The sequence below is a fragment of the Nematolebias whitei genome, chromosome 2 (assembly GCF_014905685.2).
Source record: "Nematolebias whitei isolate Nwh7 chromosome 2, NemWhi1, whole genome shotgun sequence".
Classification (NCBI taxonomy): Eukaryota; Metazoa; Chordata; class Actinopteri; order Cyprinodontiformes; family Rivulidae; genus Nematolebias; species Nematolebias whitei.
Genome location: NC_056499.1, coordinates 17,341,697 through 17,356,297, shown reverse-complemented (window position 1 = coordinate 17,356,297; position 14,601 = coordinate 17,341,697). Strand labels below are relative to the sequence as shown.

The 14,601-nt window shown below is 37.5% G+C and overlaps 1 protein-coding gene across 1 annotated transcript in view; it reads left to right on the top strand.

Moving 5' to 3' along the window:
- The window catches only part of LOC119425923 (CUB and sushi domain-containing protein 1), a 432,525-nt gene that overhangs the window by 365,706 nt on the left and 52,218 nt on the right, over positions 1 to 14,601 (top strand). Inside the window, exons 38-42 of the mRNA XM_037693482.1 lie at positions 1,428 to 1,641; positions 2,245 to 2,422; positions 6,435 to 6,580; positions 7,604 to 7,684; positions 14,046 to 14,159. Coding sequence (XP_037549410.1) covers positions 1,428 to 1,641; positions 2,245 to 2,422; positions 6,435 to 6,580; positions 7,604 to 7,684; positions 14,046 to 14,159 — 733 coding nt within the window. The remainder of the gene's footprint in view (positions 1 to 1,427; positions 1,642 to 2,244; positions 2,423 to 6,434; positions 6,581 to 7,603; positions 7,685 to 14,045; positions 14,160 to 14,601) is intronic.

Genomic DNA, 14,601 nt, shown 5'->3' with positions numbered 1-14,601 from the left:
AACATCAAACATTTACATTAATTTGGCAAATTATGAAAATAACAACATAAGCAATCAATCAGGAAAAATCATACGGCCATGATTTTACCGTTGCTGCACCACAGACATTTATAAAACTGTACAACTATGATCTTTTACCCACACGGATGTGAATAAGCACTTTACACAGACATTTCTAAATATCTGGGAGAATTTCTACTTCATAGGAAAGTTTAAAGATGGAAAGAAGTTTAGAGGGAGTAAAGGATTGGGTTTGAGGGAAATTGAATGTTACCAGAACCGACACTCTCCATCAGAAGCCCAGCTCGCCTCGGTACGCTTGGTAGGAAACTTGACCCATTACCTCTCTGATGATAATCAGCAGATATGGTGTTCCGTTAACGCTACCGGTGCAGCGTCTCCTTAGAATGGCTGTAGCCCGTCAGAAGTAGTGGCGAGGCTCTGTTCGACACACATTCACCTCAGTGGAAAATGTTATAATCCCATGGAACTCGGAAGAGCTTCGTTGTCATGTCAGGAACCCCAACAGCACTCCATCAGAACTTTAGCTCTCGTGTAGTTTACAGAACTCCCACAGAACTCTTGAAGTCTGACAACTCTCCAACTCTGTAACTCCGTGAGTCTCTGTGAGTCTGTGTAGACCAGGAAGTACTGACATTTTAAAGACTCTTTCCCGGTTCACTTTTTGGGATTTTTCATTGGTCAGAAACGACCAGAAGGGGTGTGTTTTTGTGACGTAAGGGGTTAGAGACAGCGAGAATTGTTATGAGACAGCTCAGAAATGTTCTCACAGACCGAGAGGGTTCTGTTTTGGCGTGCCTAAGACACAGGTGCAAAACATCTCTATTTACGTCTGAGAGGATTCTAAAACATGACAGTTTTAACATAACAACTTGTTTTTCGTTTGACTGTAACCTTGTAAACGCACACACTTGCTCATTCAAAAGCAGAAATCAGAAAAATGCATAATTACTCTGCAACAGCTTTTAACATGAGAATAGAAATCATTACTCAGTTAATAAAATTGATTAGTTCACTGCAACATCTAAAATGGTTTGAACTAAGACACTTTGATTATCAACATTTGTAAGATAGTAATGATAATAAAAAGAGAGTGTTCTTTTCACTTGAATCTTCAAGAAAGAAAGTCTCAGGATGGGTGAACCTGTATTTATGAATTCAAATACATGAAATGACAGCTTCTGTCCCACAAGGTTCTAAAGGTCAAGAGTTTTGACCTTAGACTGGGTTTCGACGTAGGCTTAGTCCACTACAAAAGATTGTATACAACTAAAAGTACACTGTAATAATTGATTAGTGTTGAACATTTGGCTGTCTATTCTTCAAGCATCAGCTTCTTTTTTTTTTTTTTTAAATAAACTGATGCCAAAAACTAAGATCAATTTAATATATGTCCATGCCATCAGTCATTTATCCTTTTCTTTGTCTCAGCTTATCAACTTCAAAACTGCCAGGATCCTGCTCCTTTTCCAAATGGTGACATCATTAAAAGTGACTACAGTGCTGGCCAATCAGTAACTTTTCAGTGCTACCCTGGTTATGTTTTGGTTGGACACACGGTGCTAACATGTCTACATGGAACAAATCGCAAGTGGAATCACCCATTTCCTCGCTGTGAGGGTAAGAGTAATCCATAGCCCTTTGGTGTGGTTTTCATGATAATGTTTCTTAGGTGGATTTAATATATGGTGAAATTTTAAGATGAACTAAAGTATACAATCAGTAAAAAAAAAAAAAATCACTTTGCCTTGTGTGTTTTTGGGTTGTTATAAACTTACCCCAAAAAACAAACAGAAAAAACATGGTTCAATCAGTTTTAGAGGCATACTTACATATTCGCATTGTACCTCGGTGCAATTCCAATAAAGTTTATTCTGATTCTGATTCTTCTGATACTTCAAATTAACCATTATTGTGCTTTTAGTCATGATATTTATTACTATTTTTCATGTTAATAGGATAATTATCACCCTTCAATTACAAAGTTAATTCAAGAGCACTAAATTTTTTCAAGATATAAACCGTTTGCATAAATCTTCCTCATTCTACAGTCGAGCTGTTAAGGCTGATGTGGTTTCCACCTCTAGAATAAATCTGGTATTAATCCCATTCCTCACCTTCTACAGTTCAAGTGACTCCTGTCTCATGAGTTTTCCAAGTTTGTCATGTTACAGAGGATTGGAAATTTTCACATTGACAGTCTCATCTCTGTGCTTTTTACAGCTCCTTGTGGATATAATGTCACTGCTGAAAATGGGACCATCTATTCACCTCAGTACCCCAATGAATATCCCAACTCGCAAGACTGCAGCTGGCTCATCACTGTTCCCCACGGACATGGGGTTTATATCAACTTTACTTTACTGCAGACAGAGCCTGTCACAGATTATATTGCTGTCTGGTAAGTCAGCGTACATTCACACTCGTCCATGATGTCTGTGTACAAATGTAGACAGAACTGTGTAGATTTATTGGCTACATGGTGGCAATAACTACATCACTGACAGGTACTTTCTTTAAGTTTATCAACTCACTCCAGTCTGATGACAACATATGATTCACTTTATGGTCCAAATGGATAAATACAACCACATACAAGTTGGTATATTTATACACTGAGGCCACACCTTTCCTTAAACTAACAATACCTACACTCACACGAGCTTTGTTCTAAGAGTACATAGTCTCTTCAGCAATAATAATGGGATTCAGTGTAGAGGTTAGAGTATAATACAGAGAGTGTGAGAGTAATGCATTTACAATAGGGAACACTGACCAATTCAATCTAAGTCAATCCCATGGCCAAATGCAGGCCCACAGAGGATTTGGAAACTCTGGAAGTAATGATGAGAGTCAGTGGGGAGTGGGAAATGTAATGAAAAGAGTGGCAGAGCAGGGTTCACACATCTTATGTGGCTCAGCTGGATCTGACGAGTTTGAGTCAGTCCAAAAGAAATATTTCATGAAGCAGTTTTGTTGTGTGTCATACATCCTATCAACAACGGTGTAATGGGCTTTTTTTTTAGGGAGGAAATAACGATCAATTATATTTTAAGTCTTATCCTGGCTTGTCGTAGGTTTAACACATTTAGAGTTAAGTTTTAATTTTCAGGTTCAAGAGAGCAGCTGCAGGCAATAGGAGAGCAGGCATTCACAGTCAGTGACTTCTAGTTTTCAATCTGGCCAGCTAGAAAAATCTTCAATTTAGCCACATAGAGGCCCTGTACATGAGTTATTTTGCTGTTGCAAATTGATTTTTGGTGATTGATGTGGGGTTTTTTTTTTTTTTTTTTTTTTTTTGGTACATTTCATCAGGAACTAAATTATAAAATTGCATCTATATATTGTAAGGGACCAGAAGGACTTGGTAATGTGAAACTAGTACATACATGATGGCCCAGTCTTGTATTTCATGAATATATTTGGAAGTGACTAGAGCCTGACACTGAAGAAAAGAGTGCTTTTTTGTACACCCAGTGGGATATCATCTACCTTCAAGGGTCTTAGACAGATTTAGAGTGGCTGATCCAAAGGTCTCATGCAGACACATTATTTCCATGTAAACCGATTCCCTTGTCAACGGTATTGCAATCGGTTACGTATGATTTTTTTTTCTTCTTTTTTATGTTTTGTGGGTGATTTTTAAAAAAATCTATTCAGACAGAAACAAATTAACTTATGTAAAATCCTGACTATCAAGCGCAATGACTTCATGTTGCATTCACGGCTGACACCACTTTTTGAGCACAGCCTTTCATGAACTTTTTAAAAACGTGATCTGTAAAAAGAATAGGTAAATACATGTATTGACAGGATTTGTTTAATAAAATCAAATAAATGATATTATCTAAGACTATGAGACTGGGGCCAACATTTTTGTCATGATTTGGGCAACTGGCTTCTTGCATTTCCAAATTCATTTATATGTGAAACGGAACAGGAGACAGGGTGTCATGGATGCTCTGCTGAGATTCCAATAAATTGAATGGCAGAATAATTCAAGTGTGATATTAAGAATGTATTATGTAATGTCAGGGCCTTTTGCATGTGGAAAATGTCAATCAAGAACCAAAACAAGCTTATTTATTAAATATCAGTAAACTCTTTGCTGAAACCTATGCTTTTTTTGATTTTTATATTTGCTAAAAATGCTAGAAATTAATATAAAATAGCACCGGCATGTACATTCAGTGAATTGCTATGCTTACTATGAACAAACAAGTGGTTGATATTTGGATCTATGATGCTCTCTTTCTTCACCAGCCAGCTCATGTTTTGACGTTCTCGATGCAGACATGTAAAAGATTTATTCTGGATGTAATCGAACATGTCAGGCACACACCACAGTGGCGTGTCTGCTCGTGGCTGCCTTGTCTGTCTTGAGGGTTTATGTGACAGCAGTTGCATCCAGATGTCAGAAACTGAAGCCAAACTGTCCCTGTGGTTTTCCACCAGTTGAGTTTGGCTTTATGCCTAATGCCAATGAAGCACTGCTAACATTAGGCAATGGATCCAACATCAGACTTACTCTGTAGGGATGTTTCTAACGACGAACCATTTCCAACATGATGTCTGTGTACCTTTAAGAATCTTGAAGGCAAGGAATGAGAGGAAATCATTTATAGCCGGTTATTTATTTGAGCATAACAAAATGGAATTTAAATTTATCAATCTATTACTGTGGTGTATTTAGGAATATTTCAAACCTAATTAATTTTAGATTTAAAGTACATTTATAACAACCAGAACTGATCAAAATAAATATACAGTCAAATCCAACTTTTAAAATCAGGGGGAAGCCACAAAAAGCAACCATAATTAAGTTTATATAAAGTTGCAGATGTGTTGTTTATATAAATGTCACAAATGTTTATTTATTTACTATCATTCTCAGAAACTGGAGTTGTATAGCTTGACTTTATTGACTTTGCAAATGGGTTTGACTAAGTGGTTACTTTAGGTTAAAATCATTCAAATCTTTGGGGAGCTCCTGAAATGACTATTTAAAAAGGAGTGTTTTTCCTTTTGGCTTTGTGCATGTTTTAGTGCATAAAAATAAAGTTGCACAATTTGTATTCAGTTTGAATTTCAATGACCCAAATATGGCAGTTTCACTGCTTGAAATGAGCTCCCACACCTTCAGCGCATCCTGAATTATTGAGGAGCAACGAGATCTCAGGTGCTCCTCATGAATTAAAATTTTAAATCTCTTGTTTAATCCAACGGCGCGTCCATTATAAACTTAAAACTGGTCATTGAGGAACAGGACCTTTCAGCAACATTCAATATTTAATGAGTAAAGTTAGGCTTTTAATCTGAAGGCTTTGTTAATGAACATGTTCGAAACATGTTTAATAAAGAAATAAAAATAAAAGACTAAAATTTCTGCTACTCCTTTAGTTAACGAGCATGTGGCTTTTCCATCTGTTTCAATTCATTAACACTGGCTGCTTTTGGTGTAGCTTCCCCCTTCTAATTAAATCCATCTGCTAAAATTAACTGTATCAAGCAAATGCTACGAAGTTCACAGTGATCCCAATTCTTTGCTCTCATTTGGCAGGAATAAACCCATACAGACATCACTCAGCATTTAGTTGGATTCTCATTTTGGCTTTCATCATATTGAGGACCAAGTTATTTCTAAATTTAAAACTTTAGACAGATTTTCAGCTTGCTAGAATAATCAGATACTTTAATTTTGAACATCTGAAAAAGACTGATCAGTTTATGCAGGCATATAAAAAAAAGAACCAGGCCACATGGAAAAAATAAAATGTTTTATTCTTACTTTTTTTTTTATTTATTTCCATTAGTTTGTGTGGTATTTTGTTTAGACAAATCACTCATTTCTGTCTGTGCAATTTTAGCACTTGACTCGATCGCAGTTTTTATCCAGCCAATTTTTACGCCGTATGTGGACTTATGAGTATATTACATGTAACGTGTGTGAACTTATACTAAACTTAACTGTTGCATGCCTGCAACGTATGCATTATTCGTGAGCAACACTTTGGCACATGCTAAAAAGTTTGTGCATGTACAAAATCATTGATTGCCCATCGTATATCGTGCTTGAAACGTATTCAAAAATCACACCTAACTTAAGTGACTTACACACGAGTGTTTAACTTTTTTTTTTCCATACATTGGCATAAGTTCTGTAAAACATTATAGTGTGAAAGGGCCTTTACAAATAAACAAATATTTTGATTATACACTTTCATTGCACTGTTGTTATATCCACCATACACTTGCCATTTTAAGTACTGTTAAAAAAAAAGATGTCAGTTTAGGTTGAAATGGTGTAAATTAACATTTTCAATAATTTTTTATATATGATCACTCGGTGGTCTTTTCGTGATCAACATCAAAATGCTGTTTTTTTTTATTTTATTTCATTTTTATTCCATTAGGGATGGTTCTGATACGTCAAGCCCTCAGCTGGGAGTCTTCAGTGGCAACACAGCATTAGAGTCGGCATACAGCACCAGCCCACACGTCTTGATCCGATTTCACTCAGACTTCTCAACTGGAGGGTTCTTTATTCTCAACTTTCATGGTAACCTAATGTACAGTAGTATATACTGAATCTATGTTGCTTGCTGTTTTTATTTATCTATCCATCCATTCATCCATCCAGTCAATAGCAATAGGGGCCGGCAAAGGAGTAAAAAAACATTACTGGTAAATTATTGCAAAAGGACTGAACTAAGTGCATGAAAGATGAAAAGAAAGATAGTTTTATTGTTTTAATTTAAGTCCTCATTACTTTTTACTGTTTTAAAATGAGAGTTGAAATCTCTCCATGCGTTTCTTTCAACAAGAACCAAGTTAAACAACTTTTTTTTTTTTTTTTTATGTATGAAAAGCTGCACTTTAAGGTGAAGCTTTGTAATGTGGCTCCAAGTTTTGTGGAAATATTCAAGTATCAGAACCAAACAAGTTCATGAAAGGTTGGGGTATTTTTTTTTAACCCTAAATAAACTTGTGTGCCCCTCTTTCTAGTTCAGATATTGTGAAAAGTAAATGTGTTTTAAATAAAGTACAAATAATCTAATTTATTTTTTGAGCTTCTAAAATAAACTTTATATTGTTCTTCTAGGAGTTTTTTTTTTATTTTTTCTTTATTTATTTTGTGTGTCAGATTGTCTTAGATGCAGGAGTGTAATATTCACAGACCTGGCATGCACACAGTTCAAAATGTAATAATACATTTAAAGCTCTAATTCTGGTTTGGTGAACAGCAGTCAGTTTTTACACAACACTGCAGTTGGGACGCATAATCTCTTGACATAATTTTCCCCGTAACAATGTAATACACGCATGACTGCACTTAAATATTCCTTTTTTATTATTATTTTATCTTTGTGTCAGTAAAATGAACTGAGTGAAGTGATGTGTTTTCAAAAGAACTTAATAATTATCTGTGAAGGGATTGTTATATTTCCCTTCCACCTTCCTTAAAAATCTTCAGCAACAAAAAAAAAAAAAAGAAACCAACAACTAAGAGTTAATTCAATTTCTGTCAACTTGAAATCCATGATGTGTTATGTACAGTTAACAGTTTTTCTCATGTCTCCAGCATACCGACTGAAAAGATGTCCTCATCCTCCTGTTGTGGAGAATGCAGAGCTGATCCATGAAGATGAAGATTTCCTTATTGGTAATAATTATTTTAATTATCACTTATAATGATTAAGTTTGATTTAGGAAGAAAGAAAGAAAAATGGTAACGGCAAGGTAACTCTAACACAATCCAAAATCACTGCTACATTTTTAAGACCTCTGAGCCTAGATCTGTACATGAAATGATGCTAAGATTTGTTATGGACATTGATTGTCCATCCATCCATCCATTTTCTTCTGCTTATCTGGGGTCTGGTTGCTGGGGTAGCAGCTTAAGTAGGGAGGCCCAGACTTCCCTCTTCCCAGCCACTTGGGCCAGCTCCTCCGGGGAATCCCAAGGCGTTCCCATGCCAGCCGAGAAACATAGTCCCTCCAGCGTGTCTTGGGTCTTTCTCTGGGTCTCCTCCCGGTGGGACATGTCTGGAACACCTCACCAGGGAGGCATCCAGGAGGCATCCTAACCAGAAGCTCGAGCCACCTCAATTGGCTCCTCTCGACGTTATTGACATTGTGTTGTATAGTATTGTATTGTGTTGCATTATTCTACATTTTTTTCACTGCTACATGACCAAATCAAAATGTTCAGCTTCTCAGTCCAGTCACTGTATTGTTGTAAATGATCCATCCATCCATTATCTTTTACCCACTTCTTCCTTTTCGGGTCATGGGGATCACTGGTACCCATTTCCAGCCATCACAATGCGAGAGGTGGGGTACACCATGGACAGGTCTCCAGTCCATCACAGGGACACACAAAGACAAACAAGACAAACAACCATTCACTCTCTCACTCACACCTAGGGCCAATTTAGTTACCAAATCAACTCAACATGCATATTTTTGGTCTGGGGGAGGAAACCGGAGTACCTAGAGAAAACTCGTGCATGGAGGGAATATGCAAACTCCACCCAGAAATGTCCATGACCGGGATTTGATCCGACGACCTTCTCGCTGAGAGTCAGCAGCTCTAGCAACTGCACCACTGTGACACCACTAAATAGTTATGAAATAAATATTAAATGCTTTTGCAAGTACATAGTTTAAACTATTCAATGCATCATAGATGTTGCAGATGAAGCTGGACCACTTGATTATTAGCTGCTATATTTCTACCTGCTCTATGGGATTTTGTTTGCATTTACAAAAAAGTCTACATCCCATGTACCGGTATATGGGATGTAGACTTTAATGTCTACATACTGTATATGCAGACATTGCAGTACTGTAGTGCAGGTACCAAGGGCTCTGACCCCATTTAGGCTGGCTGCTTTAACAAGAAACTTCCAACCTGTTCTGTCCTTGATTTTATTTGTATGCATAATTACCTCCCAAAGAATAACAACAATCAGTAGACACCACTAGTTACAGATCAAGGAGAAGTAAGAAAACATTATTTTTGCCAGTATTTGGTGAATGAGACCATGCTCACATTTTATGCCAACCAAAATATTTATAAAATTATATAATCTGAATTGTCATAATAAAATAGTTTAAGTATTCATCAAACTAATCTGAGAAGAAAAAGTACTAATCAGACATTAACTCGGAGGTTCCCTGGACAGTTTTAAATGAATGACAGTTACTTCAGAAATATGTTAAGCTATATATATCCTAATGCTGTGTGATGATAGCTACACTTCAGCAGATTAACGGTCAGAATATAACTCTCCTAAAAACTATGACTCAGTGGAGTAAAATGGTTTGCTCTGCCACTTAATTCGGGGCTACCCTCAGTTAACATGTAGGATTATTGCTTATGCCTGGCAGAGGGCCATTAAAGTGACTTTACAGCATTGTAAAAGCAAAGTGGAAGCCAACTTCAAAGTAAGTGACTGTGTATGGAATGAGCTACAAACCATTGTGTAATTTAAATGCAAGTTTCATTCTGTGACAAAAGTGAACACCTGCCTAGCTACAGAGAATATATTTTATTCATGCCAACAAGCTAAAAGGCATTAACAATGATTTACTAGTTGAAGAAGCTGAGGAAAAATCCTGACTTTGGATGGGAACTTCTAATATTCCTTAATGACGTCCTAATACATGATCAGTAATCCAGGTAGATAAATCTAACAAGGAGTGCCAAGCAATGTCAAATTCAAAACAAGCAATGTCAAACCACCACCTTCCAACATCAGCAAAGAGGAGAGGGACATGCTCACAACTCTCAGCAAGGACAAGAACATCATCATCCTCCCAGCAGACAAAGGAATGGCCAGAGTGATTTTAAACCAGAAAGACTATCATGCAAAATTTATGACACTCCTTAGTCACTTATGAGCCACTGAAAAGAGATACAGGAAGTGGTAACAAGAAATTGATAGTCCCTGAAACATTTGGATTAGGACAAGGCTATTTACTGTATTCTGTACCATAGACTGTACCCAGTAAAGTCCATGCTTGGTTTACCCAAAATTCACAAACAACATCTACCTTAAGGATGAATTTTTAGCATGATTAACTCTGTCACTTACAATGTTTACAAAGATATGGCATCTGTACTCGTCCCTTTAGTTGGCAGCTCAGAACACCACATACAGAACACCATGAACTTTGTGGATAAGGTGAGGGATGTCATCATGTAGACTGATGAAACAATGGTGTCTTTTACCATACCATACCATACCACTTTATTTATAAAGCACTTAAAACAACGACAAGGCCAACCAAAGTGCTGTACAGACAGAACAACAGGTAACACACCAAGCAAAATACAAAATGAGGTAAATCAGAATATAGACATAAAATTTTGATGTCGCAAAACTATTTACGTGCATTCCTGTTGATGAGGCAGTAGAGGTGGTCAGTTTAAGATTAAAATCAGACACCACTTTTGGTAGCAGGATGACTCTTTCCACAGAACAAATGTGCCAACTCTTGAAACTGTGCCTGCAGTCAACCTACTTCACACGGGAGGTAATATTATAGGCAGAAACATGGGTGTGCTATGGGGTCCCCACTTTCACCTATTGTTGCAAACCCGTACATGGAGGAAGTAGAAAAGAAAGCATTTGCGTCTCAGGAATGTTGATAACACCTGAGATAAAATTAAACCTCAGGAAGTCCAACATTTCACTGGTCACATCAACTCTATGGATAAATATATAATTCACATGAGAAGATGTAAAATATGGTAGGTTGGCTCTCTTGAATTGTTAGGTCTCAGTCTCTAATGAAGGACATTTAGAAACTGAAGTGTACAGAAAACCTACCCACACAGAGCAGTTCTTTCAGTTTGACTCGCATCACCCACTGGAGCATAAGTTAGGAGTCATCAGGACTCTGTACCACAGAGGGGACAACGTCCCCACTAACTCAGGAGCCAGGCAAAAGGAGAAATCCCACATAAGACCAGCCCTGGAGGAATGTGGATATCCTAATGGTCTACCTGAAAGCAGATGAAACACAAACAGGACTCCAGCCAGCCATCAGGTGAAAAGGAGGAACCCTGACCAGTGGTCATTCCATATGTTGCAGGAGTTTCAGAAAAAATGAGACATTTATTTTCTATACATTACATCCCAGTGGCTTTAAAAGCCCAAAATACATTATGTCAAAGACTGGTCCATCCCAAAGCTCCAGTTCCCGGGCACAAAGAGTAATATTGTGAATTATGTTCAGTGCCAGGATGATTCTAATCAGTTATACATTGAGGAAACTAAACAGCCACTTGTCAAAAGATGGCTCAGCACAGAAGAGCAACATCATCAATCCAGGACTCTGTGGTCTACACTCAACTGCAAGCCAGCGGTCACTCTTTCAGGGATGAAGATGTGCACAACCTTGATTACAGGAACACTGGTTTGAGAGAGGAGTAAAGTAAGCCATCTTTGTGAAGAGATCCATGGTTATACATCCATCCATCCATCCATCCATCCATCCATCCATGGTTAAACAGAGGCAGGGCTCTCTGTGTTCAACTGTCACCCTTTTACAATGCTGTTATTATATCACACAGCCCTCTGTGAATAGCAAGTGCTCATCAGGGCACTAACAATTGGTCATCAGGCTGATGGTCCTCCTTTTGAAAGTGAACAACTAGTTTTGGGTTTCACCAGCACACTGGTTGATCCACTATGAGAAGGTTCTGCTTCTAAGACTGAATTTGCTTGCAGCTCATCAGACTGAAGAAGTCTTTGGATAAAAGACTAAATGTTTTAACAAAGAAGAATCTTTCCAGAGGACCTGACTTAGCCTTGTTAGACTAATGTATGACAGCAGTGTACAAATGTTCTATCCATCAATCCATTCATTATTTTTACCCACTTCTTCCTTTATGGGTCGCAGGGGTCACTGGTGCCCATGTCCAGCCATCACTGTGCAAGAGTCAAGGTACACCCTGGACAGGTCGCAAGTCCATCACAGGGACACATGCAGACAAACAACCATTCACTCTCTCACTCACACCTAGGGACAATTTAAAATTACCAGTTAGCCTAACATGCATGTATTTGGTCTGTAGGAGGAAACTGGAGTACTTGGAAAAAACCCACACATGCATGGATAGAACATGCAAACTCCACCCAGAAAGGCCCCTGGACCAGGATTTGAACTGGAATAACCTTCTCGCTGAGAGGCAGCAGCTCTACCAACTGCACCACCATGCTTCCCTCACAAGGTTCTAAAAGAGTAAAACAATAAATAAACATAAGAATAGTTTACTATATAATTGTGTGCTTTTATGGGGAGTGGTGGCACAGAGGTTAGAGAAAGTGGGGCTGTGATCGGAAGGTCACTGGTTCGACTCCCCGGATTGACAACATCAAGGTGTGGGTGGGATAGGTGAATCACCCACACCTTCCTTCACCCTCATTTGCCCCACTCTGGTCCCGTGAGTAAGGCCCTTCACCCCCCCCCCCCCCCCCCCCCCCCCCACCACCACCAATCTTCTGCCCTGGGTGCCCTAAATGACAGCTCTCTGCTCCACACAGAGGGCTGTGGTAGCTCGGTGGTCTGTGGTTGCGTCAGGAAGGCATACAGCGAGTTGATTTGCTGTGGCGACCCCTGAAGAAGAAGGGATCAGCTAAAAGAAGAAAAAAAAATGCTTGTGTGTGCATTTATACCTTAACCTCCAAAACACTGGACTTTCTAAAAGCACCAACAATCCCTTCATCCTGGTTAATTTCCCAATTGGTGGAATACTTCACAATACTAGTTACAGTATTTCTAAACTTTGAATTATAAGTAGGTCACTGTAACAGGGTGGGTACACTATAGTCTCTGATGGTTTTTCACAAGGCCAATTATAGACAAATTAAACAAACAACCCATTTTACCAACCGCAGTTCATTAGTAGTCACTGGCTGAATTAACACCAATGTGTTATATCTGTGGGGAGATACTGGGAGAAAATCCACATGTACACCAAGGAACTATGCAAACATTACATATAAAAAACTTTTTAGTTTAGAGGGTATGTGCTTGTGCTGTTTATTTGGGCTGAAATTTGTATGTGTTTTATTTTTTATTTTTATTTTTTTTCCCCCATATTACAAATGCATGGAACAGTTTATATATGATGTTTGGCACATGCATGTGGGACAGGCCTAAGAGCAAACACTAGCCTTGGCATTGATCTTGTATCCAGTTACCAACTCTCTGAGCAAGCTCATGGCAAATCTGGATGTTCTAGTTTGTTTTGAATTTATTTTAAGCTTCTTGTCCTACACTTCTTCATGTTGTGAGGTAGTGTTTGTATCATGGGGACATTTGTAGCATGTACTGCAGAAATGTATTGGCAAGCCATAACATTCAGTTTTTAAGATGGCAAGCCTTTCAAACTGTACTTCCTATTACAGAGACGCAATGGTATTCAAACGAAAAACAAAATCATATTTTATTAGAAAAACCTTTAGCAAGAAAAAAATAAACTAGCAGATGACAAACACAATGCACAATGTATTAATTTGATGAAAATATTGTATTTATTTCAGTCAAGTACTATTTTGGCAGTTATTTCAAGTTGAGTACTTTTTTATTCATTAAAAAATATATAACTAATGCAAATATTGGTGGAGGGCTATATAAAGGATATTTCCTGGCAACCATACTTTTATTTCTTGCAAAAGCTTAGATGTTAAATGTTCAATACATTGTATATCCTATTAATCATTTTACATGGAGCACCAACTTTTTCATTATTGTTGCATTTGATCCTATTGCTATTTTTGAGTGTGTTTTATTTGTCTACAAGAATTTGGGGTTGGATAAGGTTATTTATTTAAAATATTGTATCTATTGTGGTTTTTTTACAGTTAGCTATGTCCATTCTTTGCTTTATGTTGTTCTAATTTAATAGTTATTTAACTGAGTAGGGAAATATATAGAACTAGCTTAAGTATGAATATGTTCTTGATAGTATGTGACTAAACATGTTCTTTGTCTTTGTCTTTCCTCAGGTGATGTTGTGAAGTACATCTGTCTACCTGGGTTTACACTGGTTGGAAAAGCAGAGCTGATGTGCAAACTTAATTCCCACTTACTCTTTGAAGGCCCTCCGCCAAAATGTCAAAGTAAGGCATTGCTCATTTCAAATTTTGATTAATAATTATCATATGAAGAGTACAGACACTTGTCTGAAAATCAGATGGCAGAACCTCAACATTCAAAACCATTGTGTTGATACAAAGTTATGAAGAAGTAGTCTTAAAAACATTAGTATTAAAAAAAAATGTATTTGTTCTAATGTGTCTGCTCCATAGTAGATGGTATACTAGTTGATATTCAGCTAATTACTTTATCTAATGCAGCCTATACTAAATAGGTCAACTCATACATACATTGTTTTACTCCTACAAATGTATGGGTTATTTTAAAGCTAGCAACGCTCCAAAAAGGCTAACTGCAAAGTGAAGGTCAATATCAAAAATATACAATGATTGAATTGCCCATTTTAGAAAATTACATTTTCCTCTATGGCTGAATGCTGAAGGTTTAGGTGTCATTTTGATACAA